Source organism: Botryllus schlosseri, chromosome 13 (genome assembly GCF_051294905.1).
Source record: "Botryllus schlosseri isolate E-star chromosome 13, Bs_hap1, whole genome shotgun sequence".
In the NCBI taxonomy this organism is placed as follows: domain Eukaryota; kingdom Metazoa; phylum Chordata; class Ascidiacea; order Stolidobranchia; family Styelidae; genus Botryllus; species Botryllus schlosseri.
In genome coordinates this window covers 7,531,927-7,557,320 of record NC_137248.1, presented here as the reverse complement: position 1 = coordinate 7,557,320, position 25,394 = coordinate 7,531,927, and the positions used below count along the sequence as shown (strand labels likewise).

General features: G+C 40.9%; 1 protein-coding gene and 1 long non-coding RNA gene across 11 annotated transcripts in view; both read left to right on the top strand.

Annotated features, from left to right (window-relative positions):
• Positions 1-18,327, top strand: part of LOC145453159 (uncharacterized) — a 65,637-nt gene extending 47,310 nt beyond the window's left edge. For all 9 annotated transcript variants that reach the window (XM_080331108.1, XM_080331107.1, XM_080331105.1 and 6 more), the window contains 20 exons: positions 1,553-1,723; positions 2,007-2,138; positions 3,087-3,236; positions 3,302-3,507; positions 4,732-4,907; positions 5,565-5,749; positions 7,069-7,183; positions 7,243-7,356; positions 8,198-8,283; positions 9,223-9,362; positions 9,815-9,953; positions 10,289-10,395; positions 10,457-10,560; positions 10,856-10,929; positions 11,453-11,632; positions 14,572-14,721; positions 14,792-14,947; positions 16,301-16,400; positions 16,464-16,605; positions 17,532-18,327. In XM_080331108.1, the coding sequence (XP_080187234.1) occupies positions 1,553-1,723; positions 2,007-2,138; positions 3,087-3,236; positions 3,302-3,507; positions 4,732-4,907; positions 5,565-5,749; positions 7,069-7,183; positions 7,243-7,356; positions 8,198-8,283; positions 9,223-9,362; positions 9,815-9,953; positions 10,289-10,395; positions 10,457-10,560; positions 10,856-10,929; positions 11,453-11,632; positions 14,572-14,721; positions 14,792-14,947; positions 16,301-16,400; positions 16,464-16,605; positions 17,532-17,537 (2,633 nt within the window). In that variant the 3' untranslated portion in view covers positions 17,538-18,327. The remainder of the gene's footprint in view (positions 1-1,552; positions 1,724-2,006; positions 2,139-3,086; positions 3,237-3,301; positions 3,508-4,731; positions 4,908-5,564; positions 5,750-7,068; positions 7,184-7,242; positions 7,357-8,197; positions 8,284-9,222; positions 9,363-9,814; positions 9,954-10,288; positions 10,396-10,456; positions 10,561-10,855; positions 10,930-11,452; positions 11,633-14,571; positions 14,722-14,791; positions 14,948-16,300; positions 16,401-16,463; positions 16,606-17,531) is intronic.
• A 5,184-nt stretch (positions 18,328-23,511) lies between these two features.
• On the top strand, positions 23,512-24,861 carry LOC145453179 (uncharacterized). Of its 2 annotated transcripts, none has more exons than XR_013919643.1 (2): positions 23,512-23,903; positions 23,975-24,861. It is a non-coding gene; the product is annotated as an uncharacterized LOC145453179 (long non-coding RNA). The 2 variants fall into 2 exon arrangements; XR_013919641.1 differs by having other exon boundaries at positions 23,962-24,861.
• Positions 24,862-25,394: the final 533 nt, after the last annotated feature.

Below are 25,394 nucleotides of genomic sequence, written 5' to 3'. Positions count from 1 at the left end.
ATGGATATCTGGGTGCTTCACATGATAGAGTGATTCTAGCTGAGCAGACCTCATCTGCACTGGTGTGCTTGAGGTATCGTAACAGCACATGCAATGAGTTCATGAAATTTGCACTTGGGCAGAAATCACAGGAAAGGAGTTTTTATTTGACTGCTGCTAGATAATTACAAGTAAATCACTCTTATTGGCATCAAATTCAGGCCCAAATGTATGCCACAATTAGTCCTGCCTTCTTATACTCTGCCTTCCCAAGCCTTTCTGTCCTTTGCGTTGGAAGAAAATGAATGGAAAGATCTGTTCTTCCCCAGTTCATTGCCATTGGTGGCAATACATTCATAAACACAGTAGTATTTCGGCATTATATTTCAGTATATGTTATTAAATATTTTATTTCCTTTCCTAATTTCATTATTGATGAAGAAATAAACATTTAACTGTAATCTTGTCGTTTTTATACAGTCTACACGGCTATAGGAATACATCGTAGTGCCGACTATATGTTGAAGTAAATGCAGCGTCCTCCGTTGCTGCGTCGTATCCATGGCCATTGTCTCTCGACCAATCAGCGTAAAGTTTGGTTTACGGCCGTATTGGAAATATTTGGTTAGGCTTTAAATAAGGGGGCTGGTTTGACTGAACACGATTGGATTATATCATGTTTTAGGGGTAGGGTTCATAAGGGTAGCGTCTGCTTGTTAAAAGGCTAGGTTACCGATTGCGTTGGATCAGCAGCTGTGTTAATCATGGATTATAGGCTAGGTTGGGACATGAAAGGTCAGGGGCTGCGTTGGGTTAAACCTGACCTGACCTCCAAGTTAAAACCCAACCCCTAAACGTTAATCGATCCAGAATCCAAGGTTGTAACCAAGTCACACGGTTCTTAGTCACAAGCCAATCTCACTTTTATAGTTTTGACTCGAGTCAAAACCACCAATTCACCACCGATTCAAGTCCAAGTCGGTGAGTAGAGCGCCGAGTCCGAGTCACAGTGTTTTGATGGATATATAATGGTTCGCATTCATAATATCGTAATTTGCTAATTTCCCCCAGTGCTAAAAGTTTCTAGCCCTATTTTCCAAGTATCAGGACTGATAGACGAAATACCAATGATGTGGCAACTATTCTTCAAAGTTGCAATGAAAATCTCTGTCTTGGCCGTCCTAGTCTCAAATCATATGACTTTGTTCGAGGGATGCAGAATGACTCGAGTACAAGTCGAGTCACTACAACCTTGCGTTCCACATTATACGCCAAACGATTTTAAAAATCGTATTGGACCATGCCGATTTTTTGCGGTAATATCAATTACAGTTTGCGTTGCACAGTTCCTAATTTAACAGGTGATGATCGTGAAGACCTATGTAATATTTCGATTTTGCAATTTTACGAGCCGAAACTAGAAATGACAGTAATCTTAGCCCTTTCGTTTTTGTTGTGTCTATTAGAAAGTATACAAATTCTTGATTCCGTTAAAATATGAATCAATAATCCAAAGACACCGAGCCCTTTGGTACACCGGCATAAGTACCATTCAATATTTTGTACGTTTCAGATCCAGCAGCTACTACTGTTAGCCCGGGTCCCACGTATCTTGACACCGGATCCCCTTTCATATTTACCGAGTTGGCGGGAGGATTGAGCTATAACTTCACCGTCACTGCGTCTACTGGTGTTGGTGAAGACACCTCATTCACTATTACTGATGTAAACACGAATGAAACAGGTATATTCTTCTCGTCTTTAGCTCTCAGCGCCACTAAAATGATGTGATCAGCATTTCTTAGAGTTGAATGTCTACATATTTGTATTGACGATGTTGCAGACTTGACCCTTGGCATGCACGCTATCAAGGCATATATATAATAAAACTGTTAATCCTTATTCAAGCAATGAGTATTACCCCTGCGCGCCGAGCCCACTCACAGTAGAAACTGTCTAGTTGCCATGGATAGGTCTGGTTAACGGTAATGTTATGTTGTTATTGCGACACGAATACCTTTTTACAGCTCCGGGAAAACCAGCTTCGTTTGCATACGACCATGTTACTTCCGTATTCACCTGGGAAATACCAGCCATTTTAGATCGAAACGGACTGATCACGGGCTACGTTCTGTCGACCAAGGACAATGTCCCAGGATGTAAGTAAAAATACAATGGGTGTTTCGAATTATGAGTAAAAAACTACCTATTTCTTTCTACAACTTCAGATATAGAATATATATTCTCAGCGCGCTATACGTAGAGCTCCTGTGTTATGTGTGTATCGAAATATCGATCCAATAATCACAGGTGGTCAGTAACAAAATACGGAAATAGTTTTCCTCTACTTCTAGTACTTACTCAAGTAGAACAAATTTTTTGCTACTTCTGCTTCATAATATTTTGAGATTTACTAACTTACTTTTCACTATTTGCAGTTTGTAAAGTAGAAGTATTATATCCTTCCAATGAGAGAGAGAAAGAATGGAACGGAGAAATTTGAGGACTTTTTTCGCGAAGTACCTATCACAAAAGTTAGGAAAAGTCCAGAATTTTCGTCAGAAATGAGAGAGTATTTACGACTGCTTCTCACAGCTACATACTTGTTTACTTGAATGGATTTTAGTGTTGCTACTTCTACTTGAAGTAGATTTAGGATGCTTTTAGAAGGACTACTTCTGCTTTTACTTGAGTAGATTTTAGCTTCGCTACTTATAATTCTGCTTGAGTAGCTTTCTTGAGTACTTTGACCATCTCTGCCTATAACCGGCCCTTAGTAGCGTTATATTTTGTCCATCCCTTTCCGTGCCACAACGTGGAACAAGTTCTATGTCTTGTACTTTATATCGCAAATCTCGGCACCATAAAGTGAACTGTGAATAACAACACGGGAGTGGCTGTAAAGTCTCCTTTCTCAGTTAGAATTCAAATTGTTGTTTTATGAACAGATACTCATCAGCAACGGGATGTCAGGGATACTTGGCGTTTGTTCCCGTTGTGTTATTCATCATTTATTGACACAAACGCTAATGAAGATATTAGAGCAGCCTACAATATGCATCAACGACAATTCTTCTCATAGAATAACACAACAATTGCCTTTTCAGTTACTTCACCGATGTCTTTCGAAGCCACGACACTCAGTTATCAACTCAATGGTTTACCGGCCTTCACAAAGTACGAATTCGCCTTGCAAGCCGTTAATTCTGCGGGCAATGGCGTTGAATTTCCCTTGGAAATAACTACGAAAGAAATAAGTTTGTTGAATGTTTTTTCATCATCTCTGGAAAATAATTATCCAGCGCCCATGTTGCACTTTCAGTACCCAACCCCATCACGAATATCAGCGCAGATAGTGTAACCGCTAATTCCATCACAATATCATGGACGGCACAGTCTCCAGCTGTAGGAGAGACAACTTACGACATAGTATATGCAAGCAGAACCACCGCGTCGACCAACGCGTCGACAGCTAACACCACGATCACAATCAATAACCTGACACCATACACGGACTATGCCATTTCGGTAAGTGATCCATACGCAAAGGTTTTTGTCCTGTTCCACTGCTGCATCCAGTCAGACAGTGTTCATGTCTGTGTTGGACATTACAATTTTCAATGCCATAACTGGTGTTTAACCCTTTTGATGGGGGGTCACTTTTGGCCGAACTGACCATCACTTTTCATATTCATACCGTGACCTTACCAAGACTTGAATCTGAGCTGTTCCAGTTTAAAAGTGGGCAGAGTATAGCCTTCTACGTTTCCGCCCTCTATCGACACCCCATGACATGTCTAGGGTTTTTATAAGACTAAATAAACAAACTTTTTCTCATGGCTGTAAACCACGCGGCTCGCCAGATATTGAAAAATAAAAAATACATGAAAGATTTACATGTGGGCGTGGTCAGTGAGTGGTCATAATGGTCAAGTTCAATGTCAATGCCGAATCGGACCCCTACCTCCCAGTGAATGGCATGAAACTAACGTGGTATACTTTCTCTTGTCATATGCAACCATTTGCAGCCATAATAAACCAGTTTATGACTCATATTGCGTCACGAACTTGGACTTAAACTCGATTATGTTTTTGAAAATCACCGAAGCGTGACCACATTTAACTAAAACCCTCAGAAATCTCCCCAGAACAAGGTTTGATGTTCGAAACGATAATAAATTACACAGAATACGGTACAAGTCGACTTCTGATGTTCTGGCAGAATTTCTGACTATATTTCCCACTCGGAAAATATACAAGCTCACTCAAACCGCTTAATACAGAAGTATCAAGTAACTCTAGCATCGCGTACCTTTCTCAGTCAATCGGGGGTAGGTACTTTTGAGACATGGGTTGTGGCAGCTAATGCAGAATGACCAATGGCGCTATAAAAATCATATTATTTTGAAAAAACGTCACATCATGATGATACAGGGGTTTCTATCACAAATGTCCGCTTCGCAAAATTGAAATTGTAAAAAAACCTAATTAGTTCCTCTCCAAAAACCATGAAGCAGCAATGATGTAGTTTGAAAGCATATCCGCTTAAGACATTAAGTAATGCAGGTAGGCAGAGTATAGGGACCAAACGATTTTTGAATACAATCAATGACTACTAAGTTCAACGATGCTTGCTGCTGTTTTGGATCTAGTACAATTTCAGACAGTGAGTACCACACCCAGGAGGAGAGATACCGCATACAGAGTGTACCCGAGAATGGCACAGTGGTGAAAGTTATTTTATGCCTTCAGGTTACTGCAAAGACCAATGCCGGGTCTGCGGCACCGTACAACAAGACCATTCGAACGGCCGAAGATGTACCAGACGCTGTGCAGAATCTCGCACTGTCGTTTGTCGAAAACAACTACCAGATTTCTGTATCGTGGGAAGCACCGGCCACTCCAAACGGCATCATCACAGGATATAAGTAGGTGCCGCAATAACATCAAGGACAAAAATAAACTACGTCCTTTCCTTCCTTCCTTAGGGTGGATGGAATGAAATGAAAGTGTGATAACCATGATAATTATAATCATGAATTGTTCAAAGTAAGCCAGCTTTACGTAGTGGTGGTCAATAACAAAACCCTGTCATTTGAATATTGAAATATGATATTCCAAGCAGGGTTGTAATGACCCTAGTCGAGATTTTTCGTTGACTTGACTCGAGTCATTTTCTTAACAATGGAAGTTGGCTCGACTCGAGTCAATTTGTGTATTGACTTAACTTTGACTCGAGTCATTGCGCATAACTCGAAAAAGTCGCACGACTCGACAGACTTGGACTCAGACTCGACCCATCGCTCCCTGACTCGGACTTGAGTCGGTGGTGAATTGAAAATGACTTGACTTTAACCAAGTCAAATTGACTTGTGACTCGGAACCTTGTGACTTGGTTATAATCGTGATTCCTGGGGTGGCTCGGAAATTGCCTCGAACACGTTATCAGTTAGCGTGGCGGGACATTTGTTGGTCGAACACTCGTCGTATATCGGTTGTTTTGGCACGTTCCAATGCTACCGCAATGAATCGGACGTAATTCCGAGGTCGTGGACTTGACTGTTGACCAGAATACGTTCTTTTAGTGTTGCTTGGACACCGGGAACAGGCTCGCCGAATACGACATCAGCCAGTCTTGGAGCAAGCGCCACCTCATACAAGATTGCCAAGGCTGTGTCCTCTCAGACCGCTTATACAGTCGACGTGACGGCTTACACCAGCATTGGTGCGGGTGCTGCTGCCACAAAAATTCTTGTTACACCGAAAATAGGTACGCATATTATTGGTTCCTCGGCAGAAAGTTTCTGTCACGGATACACTCGGTCGGTGGTTGCGGAATGTTGTATTTTTGTCGAGCAAACCTTTCGGAGTTGTGAAAGGTTGCTGCGGTCCAAAGGTTATCAGTGAATTTGGGATTAAGGAAATATGGAATGTTGAATTTGGCTCTAGCTGGCCCCCACTGCTAATCCTAACATGCTCAAACCCGAATACCGAGCGCAAAGTGCCGAATTCACTAATTGACGATTATGCCAATTCACACTCATAGTCTGTGAAAAGTTCATTTTCAAATTTATCAATACTGGGTTGAAACTTTAAAATTCTGTCGCATTGAACACGTAACAAGATACTTCTACTTATTGGAGTACCCAAGTAGGTTTCACCCACTTGCACCATATCGTCGCTGAAAAACCAAACTGTCGATGTCCACTTTTCGTATTTTCGAATTTTTCTTCCATCACTATTTGGACACAGATCTTTCGTTTCAACAGGGTACCAAGTTCCTGAATAGCCGTAATTTCTAGTGAAGTGGGCATATGAACTTGAATTTTCAAAATATATTGAAAAAATAATGGTTTATGTCCAAATTATACGGTCAAAGTCATATGACTGTTTGGTTTACCAGCGATGATATATTCGAGTGGTTTCATTTTTACAAATGCTTAATTTTCATGGTTTTACATTTTTTCAAGTAGACAGTAGCATTCGGGTAGGTTAATATTACCATTAAAAATAAAATGACCACAAAACTAGAGGAAACCGACCTGTCCGTGCGGTGTAACAGATTACAATTTGGAAAATTCCGCCTGTTTGTCGCTGTTAGCAATTCTGCGTTGTTTGGCGACAAACAGAGGTGGTCAACGAAGAAGTGCTTTTGCAAATTTGAAGTACACAAGTAGCTTATTGAAGGTACAGATCTTCAATGTACAACTGAAAAGTATACTCATTGAAATGAACCCGAATATTTTTGGCTGACTTTCGTCAGGGGTAATCGTCTACTTTACTTGCGATTCCATTTCTACTAAACAGTTTTCAGTTATTTAAGCAGAATTTGGCCTAGAATACTTACTTTCAAATCGCTACTTGTACTTGTACATGCTTGTGTGCCTACGAGGGCTTTGTTACACGCTACTTCTTCAAACATCTTCAGTACTTTTTAGAAATTTTTTTTCCTCATCTCAGAGTGCTTTTGGCATGCCTCGGAAACCACTATCTGTACTTGTAATGGAGCGGAAATTGAAGCTGAACTTATGCCTCCAGTACCAACGATGCCCACTTTTATAACGTCTGCGCGCTACTCTCTATTAACAGTACCAGATAAACTCACCGGACTGGAAGCTACCGAAGTGACGAAGGACGCCGCCACCGTCAATGCCCCTGAGCCGGCGAACGCGGCATTCGTGACTGTCACAGGATACATTGTCAAGTAAAATGTGGAGCGATGCTTAGTTGGCACTGAGCATATATGTCACTTTATTTTCTCAGGACTGAGCAGGACAGGGCAGAGTGCGTCGCAAAGGGAGATGGCACTTGTGTCGATGTTGTTGAAGACAAAACTCCTACATTACCATACACAAAGACTGGTCTGATGAACTATAGGTTGGTAGAGACTTCGTATGATATACAACGATTGCATGATTGTCAATCAATGTACGTGTCTGATTGTTTGAAAAGTGTACAATAAGATCTAACTAGTGACTAGGGCTGAGAAAAATCAAGTATCTGGCTGATTTGATTGTTGAGTCGAGGGACTCACGAATCCTTTCATTAGCGATGTTTTCAGTCTGATATTCAGTAGTAAGTGCCTGTAGCACTCATAAATGAAAATCGTGAATCGTGAGTATTTAATCTTGACCCCGCCACCGTAAATGGTGGGTATTGTTCCAAATATATACATTGTATATTTTTGAGGTGAAGCAAGTCATGACTATATTTATTCTTTTCGCATGTTTCTTGTGAATATCCTGTTAACTCCTCACATGTTTCTATTTATAATGCATTCGAGACTAAAATATTCCAAACAAAAAGACAGAATAAGTGAAACGAACAATAAGCATAGCTAGACTATGGTGTTAGGTTTGGTAGATCAAGTTTGTAACAGTCCACCGCATCACAACTGTGTAAACATCTATAACTGTACTGTACCTGGACATTTTCTAGAAACGGTCTGTATATTTGGGTTTGTTATGGGTTGATAAACACCCCAGCATTCTAGTGGATTCGACCGAATATTTCCTCAAGCTTCGAATATGCAGGTTTCGATTTCACGCGTTGCTGCTCAAATGTTTTTTTCGGATGAGCTGTCGTAGATTTGGGGTTTTTAGTCAAATATTTTCTTGTAATTCTTATTCATCCCATTAGTATTCTCTGTACCATTCTCTATCATATGCAATGATATTGTGCCTTGCGATTTGGGGCTCGAATATTTCTATCATTCCAGGAATTACACTATCACGGTGGCTGCTGAAAGTGCAGGCGGGATTGGAGAATACAGCGAACCATTGAAAATTTCAACCTTGGCTGGAGGTGAGATATGTTTGTGGCGTAATAACAGGTTTTCGAGACATTTCAATAGCAACCAATTAGCGCAATAGGCTAATCCATGTTCCGACTATGTTAATACTACTTGTCATAGAAGGGAAATAACTACGTTTTACCAAAGGATTTAAGAGTGGAAAAGAGTGAATTGGTTGTGCACATTGTGCATTTGTTGCAGTTTAGAGTCCTGTTTTGTTAAATCAGCTTGCATTGGATCCCACTGGAGTCTGAGCAATGCTACAAGTATCAAAATCCACACCTGTATTTGATTTCAAAACTGACTTATCTGAATACTTCACGTCCCTGTGATAGCTCGGATATGCCGATGCTGCCCGATAGAATTCTCAACAGACTTGTACAAACTACTGGATTTTCAAATTGCAGAACTAGAACTACAACTACTCACTTTTCAAATGTCGCGACTAGAATTACAATCGGAAATACTCACTTTTCAAGCTAGCAACTAGAACTAGAACTACACAAAAAAAAACAGTAGTTGGCAGTAAACTAACGAGATCGGTAGTTTGTAGAAGCCTGATTTGAGACCTTAAAAAAATGGCAGTATCCACACCGTCAAATTCTACGATTTATTTTAAACGATGTTATACTATGCAGCATCAGCATTGAAGCTACTATTGCCATAATGTTCAGGGACATATTGCACCACTGCCAACCTGTGTTTTCTAAAATTACCGATGGGTTCATCTTCTAGCTTATACGTTCATCTTAGTTGCTGCTGCCTGCTCGTTGTCCCTTTTTTTTAATTCTGCCCATGTCATGCAACACTTTTACTACCCCGATGTGCTTTGAATCATTGATAAGGAAAACGAGCAAAGTATTCTTGGATTAAAGAAGTTTTTCACAGTATATCGTCGATTTTCATTATTCCAGAACATACATCCGTGACGACATATCTCTTTTTTCCAGCTCCCGGGACCCCCGTCGTTCACAGCATCATTGCCGTGCCGGGTGGTTTCGATGTCTTATTGAATTCGTCCAGGCCGTACACGGGTCCCGCAAATTATACAGCCACTGCCACAAAAGACGGACAAACTGTTTCGGAAACGGTAGGTGTGATGTGTCTTCGCGGCCGACGCAAAACGACTGATGACGCTACAATTAGGTTGAATCTTCAAAAATTTGGCTCAATTCCAACTTGTAGAAATGAAGCTTCAGGAGTTGAAAAATATTACATTTGGTATAACAAATAAAAAAAAATTCAAATGTCACTTTCAACCTCATGAAATTGTTGTTGTCTAAAAACGCGATTTGTAACAAATTTGGCGCAATTCAAGTCAGCAGAAGCGAAGTTCTTGATGTTCATAATTTTGGATTTGAAAAAAATAGTATTTACGGTGGCATATTCTTTAATTATTTATTGTTATAGAACTACCCACCGTAAATACTATTATTCAATATCCAAAATTTTCAACAGCAATAACGTCGCTTCTACCGAGTAGAATTGAGACTAATTTATTAGTTCCACGGAATCATGTCATGTCTTCTACTCACTTTTCAGGTGTTTTCCGGGGACCAGATCGACCTCATCAAAGTGGAACTACGCGGGCTGGACGGGGACGCGACGTACGACATCGCAGGAAGCGCGCAAAATGGAGAGGGAAGCTCGGCGGCCACAACTGCGACCCCCGCGCCCTCGTGTGAGTTGGTTGCGTGAGATTTCACCACACTTCCGCAGAATGTTGAGAAAAGAGGCTGGGGTGGGCGATGTCTTGAAGCTAAGTGTTATGCGTGTCGTGGGATAGCTTGGAATGCTTGTCGGTCTCTGCGATTTATGTATGGGCAGTAATGAAGTAATGCTATGTGAATAGGGGCTACTCGAGTGCTTGTCTTTTTAGAATTAGTAATCAATACACTTTGGATATGGTGAAGTAGAAAGTGCGTTTTAGGATGTAACCCGTAACGTGTCGCGGTGTGCCCACCACCACCGTGACAGCCGAAAATAAATTAATTGAGAAATATCTCTATTCTACAGCTCCCGGCCAGCCTACAGCTGATGTCGCCGCGTCTGCCGAAGGCGTTTTTACCATCACCATAACGAGAATCACGTCCGCTACAAGTTATGTTGTGTCCTACGTAGAGGTGTGTTATGTGTATGCAAAAATACATTGATCCTCCCTCACTGTTTGAAATGATTCTCCAGACGGGATGCACCAACTGTACTGCAACCACAGTGGACATTTCACCAGCTGCTAGCGGCGCTACTACCTACACAATCTCAAATCTCGATGCGTACAAGAACTACAGGTAAGGGTGTTGAAAGAATATTATTGTTAGATTTCTTTCGCTACCACATCCATCGCAGTAATACATTTATTTCAACACAAAGACTTTTCTGACGCCGCTCATCAGGAGTTATCAGAACACTAGAGAGCTTCAAACAAGTTCAAAAGTCAACAATTATTCAGTGGGCCAATCCCAGTTCATGTACGCTAAAAGGTTTTCTGTGTAACTCACAAATATCTCGTTAGATTCGTTTTGTGTATGTTATCAGTCGATTTGTCTTTGGTGTTGCGATTCATCCGATTCGTGTGTTTTACAGCGTCAGTGTGTATGCGAAATCGGCCGTAGGCGATGGATTGCCGACGACTCAGATCCAGAGAACCCAGGCCGGAAGTAAGTACCACACATTCAAAGTGAGATTTTACGGCCACGCAGAAGTCGTTAGCTTGGAAAAAACTCGCATTTTACCTTGCGAGGCTTGCTTGAGTCGTAATTTTTCATCGACTTGACTCGAGTCAATTGCAAATGACTCAACCAAGTCATATGACTCAACACATTCTGTATGACTTCTCAAAATCTTGTAAATCAGGACCGATAATTGAAAAATAGACCCAGAAATGGTCTTTTGTCTGTTTGAATAAACATGTTTAGAGTGAATCCAAGGCCTTCCATATCTATGGAGACCGAGAATTTTACAGAAATGAGTTGAACCTGACTTGAACACGATACTGAACCGTAAACACGATGACTTGGACTCAACCCGTAGCTCCCAGACTCTGATTTGACACGATAGTTAATGACTCAACTTGACTCGAATCATAACTATTTAAGTAAAATTGACTTGTTACCCGTTACCTTGTGACTTGGTCACAACCCTACGTCCAACACAACCGGTAACGTTTTCTATTCTCAACAGCGCCGGCTTTGATCAACGCTACCGCATCGCTACCCAATCCCAGCGGCGACACGAGCGGTATCCAACCGGCGTTCGCCGTCAAACTTACCGACCTGTGCGCGGAGAAAGCCAGTATTTTCGACGAGACGTCCGGGCCTGTGGTCAAAATCGCGTATTTCGTTCAGCAACAGCCGTCGACAGGTACGTCTATTTTGACTCGCAACGCTAACCAATCTGATCTGTTTAGGCATATCAATTATGGTACAGAGAGTACATATGACGTTACAATGACCGAGTCTAGGAATAGCACCCTTGCTACCAGGTAGTAATCTTTAGTAGAAGTACAACGTCGTAAATTTCAACTCTATGATATTTCCGAGTGATATTCTAGACCAGGGGTGTTCAATTATTTTCCCCGCGGTCCATATGGGAAAGCAGAAAATTCATTCACAGGCCGAGTAAAAAATTCAAACTGTATTCCTAAATCGGTAGCCGTGCATTACGTTGTTAATACATACTGCTCAGCGGGTGCATTGAGATTAGGCAATGAGAAAGTGACAGTTAATTAACAAAAGTAATATTTATTCGTCATGATACTTCAAAACAATGACAAACATGATACAATTTAAACTCTTTCACTGGAAACAGTTAGTTTAATTGTTGTAGCACATTTTGCTACGTTGGCTTTAATTTGAATCTGGATTACTCATATGACGTACGCAGTCCAGGGCTGTGGAGTCGGAGTCTGGATAATTTTCGCTTGATGGAGTCGGAGTCGTGAAAACTATAATAGCTGGAGTCGGAGTCGTGGGGAAAATACTGACTGGAGTCGGAGTCGGAGTTTGTGAAAATGACCCTGACTTCGACTCCAACTCCAACTTCTCTGTCATTAAAACATTTGCTTTCAAAGAATTTTCAATATAATTTCAATAATGTACCACCAATCACTGTTATTAATAACCATACAGATCAGGTGCGGCCAGCCCGAGGCACGCAGGCCAAATTTGGCACACGAGAAGGTTAGGTGCGGCCTGCGAGGTAATTCTCGAAATTATTTATGACATCAGGTACAATTGAAAGGCCAACCAAAATTTGATTAGCATGACGGCGAAATTTGATGATGACTAAAACAACAGTTCTGACGCATTGACGTACCCAGGGGTCAACCACATTTATCCCAGATCTTCGTATACGACCATAAAGTGGAATATTTCATAGCAGATTTATTTGACTTGAAATTTTTCTCGGTACTTCGCATGATTCATTGTCACTAGATTTCTTGCATTCAGTATTTGAGCCCCCTTCTGAATATACATCTGAATTATAAATACATATTATTCACAGAATTGAGTCTAACTATACTCTCAATTAGGAGATAACGTGTCATCCAACATGCGGCTTTGCTTGTGCACTCGCAGCGAGATCGTCGACAAAACATTTGCACGAAATGATAGAGGCATGTTCACTGATACCGTCGATTTTGCTATGTCTAAACGTCGAATAATCCTGTCCTTGCCAAATGAGCCCAATGGTATACAGATGCGATCCCCAATGTATGTTAGCAACATAATTATTGATATAATTCAGTCATTATCTTACAAAATAATTTCGCGCGACCAGGGCCTGGTTCCGCACTGCACAGTCGCATGACATATTGTTATCAATTTTAGAACATAATAATACAAGTCTTGTTTGCAATGTTACCTAATTCGGTTCGCTCCTATCGGACGACTAAGAAAAGGTTATCAACATTCCAGTTGCCCGCGCAATGGTTCGTAAATCTCATGTGTCCCTTTGGTCGAAAAAGTTGCCCACCCCTGATATAGATAAAATTAGACATTACTTGCAAATTACAACTCAGTTGCACAGGGGAAGAAAATTACAATATGCGTTTTCGCGATGCAGTCAAAATTGATGCAGTTTTTGGAATTATACCATGATACAGTGACCGAGCAAATGCATCGGGTGGTTTTGTAAAATTGTAAAAATGATGTAAATATGACCAAACGATGCTTCCCACTTGACAAAATTAAAAATATTTGTAGTATAGCTTAGCTGTTTGGGTCGAACAAATGATTAAGAAAGACTGCAAGTCCCAATCCTTGAAGACTTGATTAAGTACATGTAGAGTAGACATAGGCTATGGTCTTTCACTACTTAACTAAATTCCATTTATGACCAATGTTTATTAGTAGTAAGAGTGTGTGTGCTTGTAATCAGGATAGTGTGCAATGACAAAATTAATGAGTTCAATCTCTTTATTAGTTGCTGACTCATACACAAGAGCTACACTTTTTATCTACATTTTTATATTCAGGATTGGATATCTGCCATATTTAAAGGATTCATACAGTTCAGGATATTAGAGATTCCATGTTATAAAAACGTGAAAAAGGAAGGATATTTAGCAAATCTTTCTTCCTTGTTAATTGCATAGTGGATAATTCGAGCTGTGCCACAATGAAACAAATTAGCATGCCACCATTAATCATATGTTTGCATATGTTTAATGGTTGTATGATAGTCATTCAACTGACAATGTGGCATATAATTTTCGAAGTGAATTTGTAATAATGCTGGAGTCGGAGTCAGTACGTTTAAAGACCCAGGAGTCAGAGTCGGTATATTTAAAATGTGTGGAGTCGGAGCCGGAGTCGGTGGTAAAATTTGACCGATTCCACAGCCCTGACGCAGTCTACGTAATCTTGGCACCTAAATAAGCGGGCTCCATAGTGAACGAATGTCCGGTTCAGTTTATACAGCCTATAATTTTAGTCCCTTTGCATTCAAAAGTAGGATCCATATTCTGAATTCCGGGTAACTTTTTGCGGGCCGCACATTGCCCAGGTCTGTTCTAGTACTATATCAATTACATATTTATGTTTGCATTACTTATATATATGAAGCGAAAGTAGAAGTGGTGAAGAGTAAGTTTGCAAGTATGCGAAACCCGCTTGACCAATCCGGAGAAGTAATGCTTTGTTACTGGCCAGCTAAATCTACTTAGTACTCTGAAAAGGCAGAAGTACTTTGTTACTGACCACCTCTGGTAATTCGTCGGCAAACAAATGTTGCGTTAATCTTTTCGTTGCATTTAGTAGCAATCGCAATGCCGGCAGACCGACCCCTTTAACTTACAGAATCCGTATCGGACACCACGTTCAACGTTTTCTACAACGACGTGTCCGGACAAAGCCCGAAGCCCACCTATTTGTCGTACACCAGCAATTGCGTCGCCGCCTCTGCACGCAGGAAGAAACGGCAAACAGTCAACAACGATGTCACCATCGGTCAGTTTTCCGAAGCAACACAAAGATGTAGCCGTCTAACGTCGGTTTTCTCGTCATGTGTTTTGTGCAGGCTCGGTAAACAGTTGCCCGTCCGGCAGCTCGCAATGTAACGGACAGCTCGATCCTAGCACGAGATACAGGTTTGTGGCCTGCGGACAGAATGAGAATGACAGATACGTATGTCTGCAACCCACTTCAGAGTACACAACAGATCCTGCCCCTGTCGGTGAGTGATAGCATTGCACCCAGAGGACGTCAAAATAGTCATCATTGGTGCTTGAGTATAAATAGAGGTACGGTCGTAGATATCTACTCAAGTAGAAGTAGCAATTCAAAAGTCAGTAAAAAGTAGTCTTCTAGGCTTAGTGTTGCCTAGAAAAACTGAAAACTAGAGGTGGAAGTAGATACTCAAGTACTTAAGCAATCACACACTGCTTGTCGGAGATGGGCGCGTAATGTCTATATCGGCGAAACCAAACTTGGCGTTTCAAACAGTGCCCTTGACTTTTGATTCAGAAAGCCGTCTGACACGTGGAAATCAATATACGGAGACGTAAATCAGAGATGAGGAGATTCTCAAATTTTGAAATCCGATTTGAAATTCAGAGGCCGAAAAAAAAATTCTACCGGTGACTAAAATTTTGCAAAATCCCAATAATTTGCCATATTTCAGTAAAAATCCTGCTAAAATCCAACTTTCACATCAAATCGAAATCCGGCTCTTAACCAGCATAGCGATCCCCTGACTGCCTGCGACATCATAAATGGTATTGAAATTTTGTATTGGCATTACTTATTAATAGGGAAAGTTTTTGTTGCAGTCAAATCCGTGAAAAGCTGCACTTATTTTTCACAAAAGTTGCAGTAAAAAGTGGCATTTATTTTTCATAAAAGTTGCACTTATAAGTTATTACACTTATTAAGAAATTATTGGAGTACGAGATACTCGAATCGATCCGTATCCAACGCACTGTAGCAAAACTCGGTGTTGGCGACTCTGACCCAATCAAAATATAATTTTCGGCGGGCTCGCCTGAATGTACGTCAAATCAGAAAGGACCTCAAATTTAAATGCAGTGAAATAATTTATGAAGCGATCTATTTACATATAGTGCCAAATATTTCCAGTAAAAAGTTAGTTGCATGATAAATCGAAAAAAATTGCAAAAAGTTTCATGAAAAATCGAAAAAGATGCAAAAAGTTGCATGAAAAAATAGAGAAAAGTTGCAAAAAGTGGCAATGTAAGGTTCCTCCAAACAGCTTAAAACACCATAACACATAACTTCCGAGCATTTAGGATGCTGCCGGAAGCTGTAAAAAAAAGTTGCAAAAGTTGCAAAAACTTGCCCTGCTTATTAATCATTGTAGTAGTAGTAGTAGGGATAGTAAACTATGATATGATGGAAAACTGAATAAGCATTGGAGTGGTGCATATACAACAACGGTATGTATATGTGATAACATTAAACATTACAATAACTCACGACTACAGTCCAAATTACGATTGCAAACTTCTTGTATAGATAATAAATCTGTGTTCGATGTAAAGGTTACTGATTAAAATTTCCGGCCTTTCAGCTAACGCGCTCAGCGCGGGCGAAATCGCGGCGATCGTCATCTGCTCGATTCTGCTTCTGATCCTCATCATCCTCATCATCGTTTATTGCGTGAAGAGAAAGTGAGTGATTGATTTTTCAATCACTTTATACAGAAGTATAATGAGTGAGCGATATTTGTTTAGGAGAAGTCGACAGGGGAAGGCCAGCATCTCGAAGAAGGGCTCGGACAATCCGAATTTCGAGGAGATGGGCGGACAGCAGCACAGGTACAAGGTCGACCCGGCCGCCGAGCCGACGACAGAGTACACCACAAGTGATCCCAAGGTGAGATTTAGAAGATTGGGATTGTGGTCAGTAACGACGCACTTCTACTTTTGCGAAGTAATGATGCTGAACTTGCTTACTTGCACTACTTAGTCAAGTAGTTTATATACTACTTTAACTTCTAGTCGATAGTTCTACTAACTAACTATAAACTACTAACGTTTGACTTGTTGGCTTTTGTAACTTGGGAAGTAGTTTGGGATGTTTGTGTAACTTTCCTGAGTGAAATTGTTGTGAGAGCTTGACGAAATACCAGCTGTATCAGAGTAACTGAATATGTTTTTGAAGATTGCACCGACTTGTAGTGACATTAGGCGCGAAGACGCATCATGCAATTTTTAAGGCAGCCACCTCCTTGGTAACTGTTAAAAGCATGCGACCCCGCACTCAAATCCGTATTTTCAAACTACTTGAGTACTTTCCGGCCTTCACTTTTTATTCCCACTTGAAGTAGTTTGGAAGTGTCTTGGAAATCGCTATATCTGCATCTACTTGAGTACCAATGCTGACTGCTACACATCAAAACTACTTTAAGTGGAAGGACAAAATGAATATATGCATCAAAACGTTACCTTTGTTGGAGGTTTCGCATACTTTTTCCAGTTAATCGGAGGTTTCTAGTTCAAAATTGAAACGCAAAATGGCTATTGACTGTAGGAATAGGTGCAATTTTCGAAAATATATTCAGCACAGGGGAACACGCGAATATACTTTATACTACTCAAAATTAAAAGTATAAGAGGTTTTAAGTTGAAGTAGACTAAATATAACTACCTGAGTTACTTACCACCTCTGCTTTGCAAGTACGTTTTGCATGCCTTGGATATCGCTATTTCTTCTCGTAATTGAGTAGAGATTTATGGCGTTATTTTACTTGTGCTCGACAATCATCAACACACAATATTCAGTATGTTTTGTATCCGCAGGCGTGAGAATTGAACAATCCACACGCTACGATCGCAATAGGACAATGCACTGATGCTGGCGAGTTTAGAGGAACAAAGACTGCACGAATTCTAGGCCTTACTAGCGCTTTTTGTTATATCTATATTTACCTCTAACTATGAAATTGCGGAGTGCTTCCAAGTTTTGCAGTCAATCTTTATTTTGTAACGCCGTTCCTATTTTCTTCAACGCTGTACAGCGGAATTGATCTTCATGTCGTGTTCGCGATTCGAGCGAGCTGTTTCAGTATTCTTTTACTACTTGATGGTAGACCGCCGGTCACTTCTGAACGCCTGAACCGCACCATATGACGACGTTCAGATTGTACACTTCAAATTTGTAGATTTCTTGATATCGCGCGTTGACAGATTTTATGCAATTTCTCGCGTGCGGCACGCTGCGTACGAAAAAATCGTGTGATATTGTGTCTGTTGACTGTACATGTACAGTTGTTTGTGTTCAATTTTCTAAATAATCATCAATGAATAGTCTACATGCGAGTGGCTTGCAGCTACGAGTTTTGGTATTTGAACGTTTTCTCTCTGGACTTTATTTTCGCCGTTTTAACCCTGCCGTCAGCTGTAACGTGGATTTAGCGACGTCCACCGAGCCCCGTACCTTTTCACTTGTACAGTGCCTGGAATTTTTGCCAATTACTCCATCAACTAACCACTGTTCCCGGGACTGACACCTATTTCTAACGGCGTTAAATCTCAATCATAAATATATGTTAGAGAAGAATATATTCGTGATTATAACACGAGCATGATCATGGAAGAGTTGTAATCGCGTGATGGTATTGTAGCTGTTCGTTTTCGGATGTTATACTGTTACTGGACGGGATCTGTGAAGCCTGGCTTGTTCAGCCAATTAGCAAAGTTGAAGTGCATTTTCAGATATATCCTGTTCGGATGTAGATAGATAGCAGGGTTGTTACGTCACAAGGTTCCGAGTCACAGTATGCCAGTCGCGGAGTATAGGCTTGATTGGGTAATGAAACCACCTTCGTGCCTCGGCACAAACACCATTCCTAGCTGGTTTTTAATTGAACCTTAAGGGTTACCATATTTTGGAAATCTGAAAAGAGGACACTTTTTCAGACTTGCAAAACCGGAGAGGAATTCAGAAAAAACGGTAAATTTTCCCACCTTGTGGTCGGTTGACTAAAAAAAGTCATCTTTCCCGCTCAGCGTCCAAAATACCGTTTTTTCCTCCACGTTGTCAGGTGGTTGACTAAAAAAAGGTCAACTTTCCTCCCAGCTCCCGAAATACCCGCCGGAGCGTCACTTCGGTGCTGTTTTACGGCATAGCAGTCGCATTTTGCTATAAATATTACCTAAGTTTTCAAAAAAGAGGACAAAATCTCAAAGAAGAGGACAAAAGGGCGTCCTCCGAGGACACTTTCAAAAAAGAGGACGTATGGTCAGTGGTCACCCTAACCTTACTTCAATATAATGAAGCAGCGTGCTCAACTAGGACAAACACATAAAACCTAGCGTGACCTACGCTTAGGTGAGCTGGCGTAGTTGTATAAATGCAGTCGGTGCGAAGCAGGAGGTCCGGGCTCGAGTCTGGGCACTGTTCCCATTACTAGGAATTGGTTTATTTCGAGTTGAATCTCAATTTACTAATGCAGCTATTGAGTGTGGTTACGCAGAATTTACAGATATAATTTACGGTGTTTTAGCGTTAGGTTTCAGTACCGTTGACGAGCGATTAGTATTGACACATCTAGAAATAATTGGCCGTCTATAGAAGTGATCGGCTCAAGCAGGAGTATATGTACACTTGTACAGTACAATACACAGACAACCTTTAGTAACGTACACGTCGGTGAGGTGGCCAAGTTGGTTAATCCATTATTCAACACGTTGCGACCGGCGTGACACGAGAGGCCCTGGCTCGAGTCTCGGGTGTGACACCTCTCGTAGGATTGAAGTTACATGACTGATCGAACATAGCTTATTTTGACATGGATTTTCGTGTATTGAAGCGAACGTCTCCAGTAGGAGTATAAATACATAAAATTCACCTCTACGAATCGTCGGTGAGCTGGCGAAGATGGTTAGAACGTCAGGCAGCAGGCGTCACGCGAGAGGCCCAGGCTCGAATCCCAGCACGAGTCGAGTACAGAAAAAGTGCTGTCGGCAATCGAAGTGCGGCGGTCTAAGGTGGACGTGTACTTCGACATGAGCAGATGAGAATAATAGGGGGTTTACTGTTTTTTCGAATAAATTTTACGATAGACAGCGTCAGGGATCGCCTCTAGACGTGGTACTTAGAGGCACTCACCTGGTTGGGGTGGATAGCGTGAATGCGGCGATCGAACGGCTCTTCAAGCCCAGTTATTTAATCAGAATCCAATTCCGTTTCCTTGGCGATTAATCGCTGATTTCCACGCTCCTCTCGTCTTTGACGTCACTGCGAGAGTTGTGTACCTGCAAAAAGTGAGATGATTTTGTTAACTCGCGTCAACACGAAGAACCAAATTGCAGTCATACGAGTTATTGCATGAATGTGCGTCTTTTGGGTGAGCGGCTCGGACAAAAATGAGCAGTGACACAAGCCGCACAATATTATGATTTCTATGCAGGTTATTGAATAAATTTTTGTCGCAAATATTCTGTGCATTGTGCAAACTCAGCATATGCATTTATATTTTGGTGCGTTAGCAAATATAATTCACCAGGAGTCACAGAAATACGGTTCCACTCTTGCCAAAGTATTCTTGTAACTTGGGATATGTGCAAAATTAGGCTTACCATATTTTGGAAATCTAAAAACACTTTTTCAGAAATTTGAGACTTGCAAAACCGGAGAATTCTCAAAATTCGGTGAATTTTTCCCACTTTGTGATCGGTTGACTGAAAAAAAAACGGTCAACTTTTCGCTCAGAGCTTAGATCACCGTTTTTCACTCCGAAATACCCGCCGGAGCGTCACTTCTGTGCTAATTTACGGCATATCACTCGCATTTTGCTCTAAATGTGACCTAAATTTTCAAAAAAGAGGACAAAATCACAAAAAAGCGGACAAAAGGGCGTCCTCCGAGGACACTTTCAAAAAAGTCAAAAAAGAGGACAAATCCTCTTAAAAGAGGACGTATGGTAACCCTAGCAAAATTGAATATCTGGATGATTCGATTCCGAGTCGAGCAGTCGAGCAGTCGAGTCCCCTCATGATGTCATATCAGTGAGGCAGATTTGTAGTTTTCAAATATGTAACATCTGTGCGAAAGCGAAGGAAATGATGCCAGTTGCACTTAATCCTACGTTATTTCCAGTTTACTGACACTAATAATGTGTCATAGCTATCTGTAACAATACTGATTGTCGTGGTCCGCCCTATCTGCGAGTTGCCGACCGATGCTCTAATCGTTGGATTTAAGTAGGATATTGGTGGAATATCTGTCTTATCATATTTAAGGGAGTGTGAATTTCAAATGTCTGGACAGGGGTGGGTGTAAAGCCCCCATGGCATCCATATGTTTTGTCAATGCCATATATATAGTCATTAGTCATATATTTTGGCGGTTTATAATATACTTCGGCTATGGCAAATATATTGTCTGGGTAGGGGTAATATTTGGTTAGGCTTAAAATAACGGGGCTGGTTTGACTGGGTTACGATTGGATGATGTCATAGTTTAGGGGTAGGGTATATGGTAGCGTCTGCTGGTAAAAAGGTTAGGTTAACGATTGGGTTGGGTTAGCAGTAGGGCTGGGCACAATGATTCGAGTACTCGAATCTGAATCGAGTATTTATTTTAATGATTCGAGTCGAGTAGTAAAAGACGATTTTTTCGAGTACCGAAATTATACGCTACTCGCAACGGAAAGGTTAATTTACTAACGAGAATTATAATTCATATACTATTTTCCACTGAGGAAGCCTTGAAACCTTGATTGGCCGTGTCGCAGCATACGAGACATAGTACAAAGCTACGAACGTTAGTGGAAATAACACATTTCGGAAGTCATGACCATCCCACAACATTGTCAAGAAGTGCAATGAAATCGGTATGGTCGAAAAATACCAAATTATCTTCAATGTGACGGATAACAGGCATTATGTTCTTATTGGTGGCATAAAAGGTACATATTTGAACTTTGACATGGTACAAGCTGTTGTGACGTCATAATAAGTGCTACTCGAATACTCGGCTCGACTCGAAGCGTAATACGTGATTCAGAATCGAATCACTCAGGTACTCGATTTTGCCCGCAGCCCTAGTTAGCAGTTGTGTTAATCATGGATTATTGGCTAGGCTGAGACAGGGAAGGTTAGGGGCTGCGTTGGGTTGAACCTGGCCCGACGTCCAACTTAAAAACACGACCCAACCCCTAAACGTTACTCGATCCAGAACCCAGCGTTGTAACCAAGTCACAAGATTCTGAGGCACAAGTCAATCTCACTTTTGTAGTTTCAACTCGAGTCATTTTCAATTCACCACCGAGTCAAGTCCAAGTGAGTGAGTAGAGCGTCGAGTCCGAGTCACAGTGTTGTGAGTGATATAGAATGGTACGCATTCATAGTATCGTAATTTGCTAATTTCCCTCAGTCCGAGCAGTTTCTAGCCCTATTTTCCAAGTATCACGACTGACAGACGAAATACCAATAATGTGATGACTTAACTGTTCTTCAAAGTTCCAATGAAATTTCTATCTTAGCCGTCCTAGTCTCGAGTCATATGACTTGGTTCGAATTAGTTTACGCATTTGAAAAATGACTTGAGTCGAGTCATAGCTCGAGTCATTACAACCCTGCGTTCTACAGTATACATCAAACGATTTTAAAACTAGTACTTTATCATGCACAATGACTCGAGTACAAGTCAAGTCAATACACAAATTGACTCGAGTCGAGTGATTTTACGCATTTGAAAAAATGACACGAGTCAATCCAAGTCACAAAAATCGTGACTCTAGTCATTACAACCCTGCCAGAACCCAACCTAAACCCCTTCAAATAACCAGACGCCTACCATAACGGAACCTAACTAAGCCGCTATAACCAACCGTGCCATCGCCAAAGTATATTAAACGTCACTAAAATATATACTTTGGGATGGTGGGAACATTTTATTATTCACAGTCGGAATATAACGCATGTTCCAAGCAAAATTCTCGAGAATCACCACCATATCTGACGATGAAAGCTTATCTTGATTTTCTGATTAGAGATTATGTAGTCTTTTCGACCGTACCTATTTCGTTGTACTTTGTGACAATGTCATTTCCACATACGTGCACTGTAAAAAATCTGGTAGATTTACTGGGAAATCTCTGTAAATTTTACAACGAATTACCGGCCGCAGCCAATAACTGTGCGTAGCTTGTAATTTTACATTTTGATATGTAATATTACCTTAGTTTAGCTGTGAAGTCAAGTTACCAGAATTTCATCGCAAAATTACTGACAGTTACTCATAACTGAAGTTTACCAGGCTATTGGGAAGATTGATTAGCTTCATAATCGCTGCAGCCAATATATACGTCGAAATGAATGTTACTGATATATCATTCTCGTGGTGATTTGACTTGATTCAACCTCGTTCGCGAAACTGGGGCCTGTCGTACGGAAATTGTTGGCCCTAGTACCAATTTCAGTATAGTACACAGTAGGGTACAAGAAACAACTGACAATCGTAGCTAATGTGGTTACGCCATAGCCATTATATTATATTATAAGGCTATATGGCTATACGGCCGTTCTCGCTGGTTACATTCGTTGTTACAGATTGGGCTGATAAGTTAGAAAATCAGTTCAGGGTGTATAATATTGTTCGGGAAACTAGAAATATCAGCACCGCGTGCTCAGTTGACCATTTGCTAATGGCGGACAAGGCGACCTGTAATAGGTTACAATAGGTTACCGTTACGCGTTACTGGTTTTCTGAGATTCGTAGTAAACAGCCAACGCACAACTGTGACATCACAAGCAGCGTCTCGTTTAGTAGGTACAGTCAAAGAATGTAGAAGGACAAGAAGTGCGAGGTCATTGTTGCGTCACGCCACTGTTACGCAGCGGCATCCATTTTGGTCTCAAAAGACCATAAAAACAGCCTGAACGTATGCGTGCGGCTGTAGTTTTCGGTCATATTGGCAGTGATATTTATGGGATTACGCTCGCAACTGGGATATTGGACATAGAAACCAAGGTGAATTTATGTATTTTCGTTGTCTGCTGGTCGTTTTTATTTCAGATCACCCCGGACTACCACAGCAAAATGCCTTTCTGGGCTGCATCTAATTGCAGGCGATGGCGATGCTGCATAACGTTTTCCAGTGGATGAAGAGAGGATGCGGAGATGCAAAATAAACTACAGGCGAGATCAATGGACGACTTTGCGAAGTTTGTTGCAATTGAAATTTTAACGTAATAGCTTTTGGCCAACGCAAGTTAACTCAAGAAACACTTTGAAGCCAATCAATTTGAAAGAAAGCGTATTGACGGTTGCGCAAAATTCAAGTTGAATGAAATCCCGACATTATTCGATGTACCGAATCCCCGTCGGAGAGATACGTACTTGGCGGGTTCTCAAAAGATCAATGTCAACTGAAGGTACGAAATGACGTTGCATAAGTAGAAGAAAATTCTCCTATCCTATAAAAATCATATTGTCACAGAAATGGATTGCAATGATGGCGTGTATAACTATGTATATGCTTGGTGAAAAACAAATCACCGGCGAATCCCGGTAGGCGTACAATCCTACTTGCTTCTTCATGATTTGGCGAATTAATCCCTTTATTTAGAATCTCAACCAAAGGCTTTTTGTGAGAATTGTATCCTGTTGAAGCAGGAGATGGAGCTAGTAAGATTCAATAATGCCGATAGGAACTTTCCGCATAGATACTGTAACAGCATAGACCACCCACTACGATATAAAGTCACCCATCTTACAATTTGCAGCTAGAAGACCGGTGTCGGGAGAAAGATGAAGAAATTGCGCGTTATTATCATTATTATTAAAAGTTTAGAGTCACCCTTATCACCTGTTCAACGTGCTCGTTCTCGCAACGAAGCCATATATTTGAGTTTACATTTTGTAATGCAATACCCACCCCTAGATGATAAATGACTTTTTGGATATGGCGAACAAAACCACTTGCGTTATAATCGCCAATCAAATAATAATCAACAACAACAACAACCTGTTCAGGTCTTGCGTGCCACGGAATACAGTGCAAACAAATTCAGAGAGAAAGATGAAGAAATTGCGCCGTTGAAATCGCTGGTAATGCGAAATCCTTGTGAAATTAATTGTAGCATTTTGACGATACAAATACACAATGAGAACCATACAAGATACCCAAATGTGATTAATAGCGGGATTGTACAATTTATGATCGTTTTGGTAGTTGCATGTAAGCTCGGATAACACGGAACAGATGGAAGAGGATAGGAAGGTTTCTTAACAAGGATCAGATTCAGGCTTTGAAAAGAGAATGACAGGCCATACAATTATATCAGCACTGAAAATCAGGTTTTCATCTGGAAAGCATGGGTAGTTTTTGAACTCCAACAGTGCTTCTATATCGAATGTAAATGAGTGAATCCTCTGATACCACGAACATTTTTCTGAATTTTTTAATATATTCTCGGGTTAAGGCTCGTTCCAGTTTCTTAGTAATGATTAATTGGAGTATAAATTATTCACTCATAGTCGGACTTTATAAATAAAGGGTGAAATTATCCGAAAAATAAATTTTATTAGAACCGGCGAGCGCTTCTGCAGGCAAACCGAAGGCAGATCGCTGCAGCTTTTGAGACCAAAATGGCGGACGCCGTACGTAACAATGAAATGACGACACAATGACCTCGCACTTCTTGTCCTTCTAC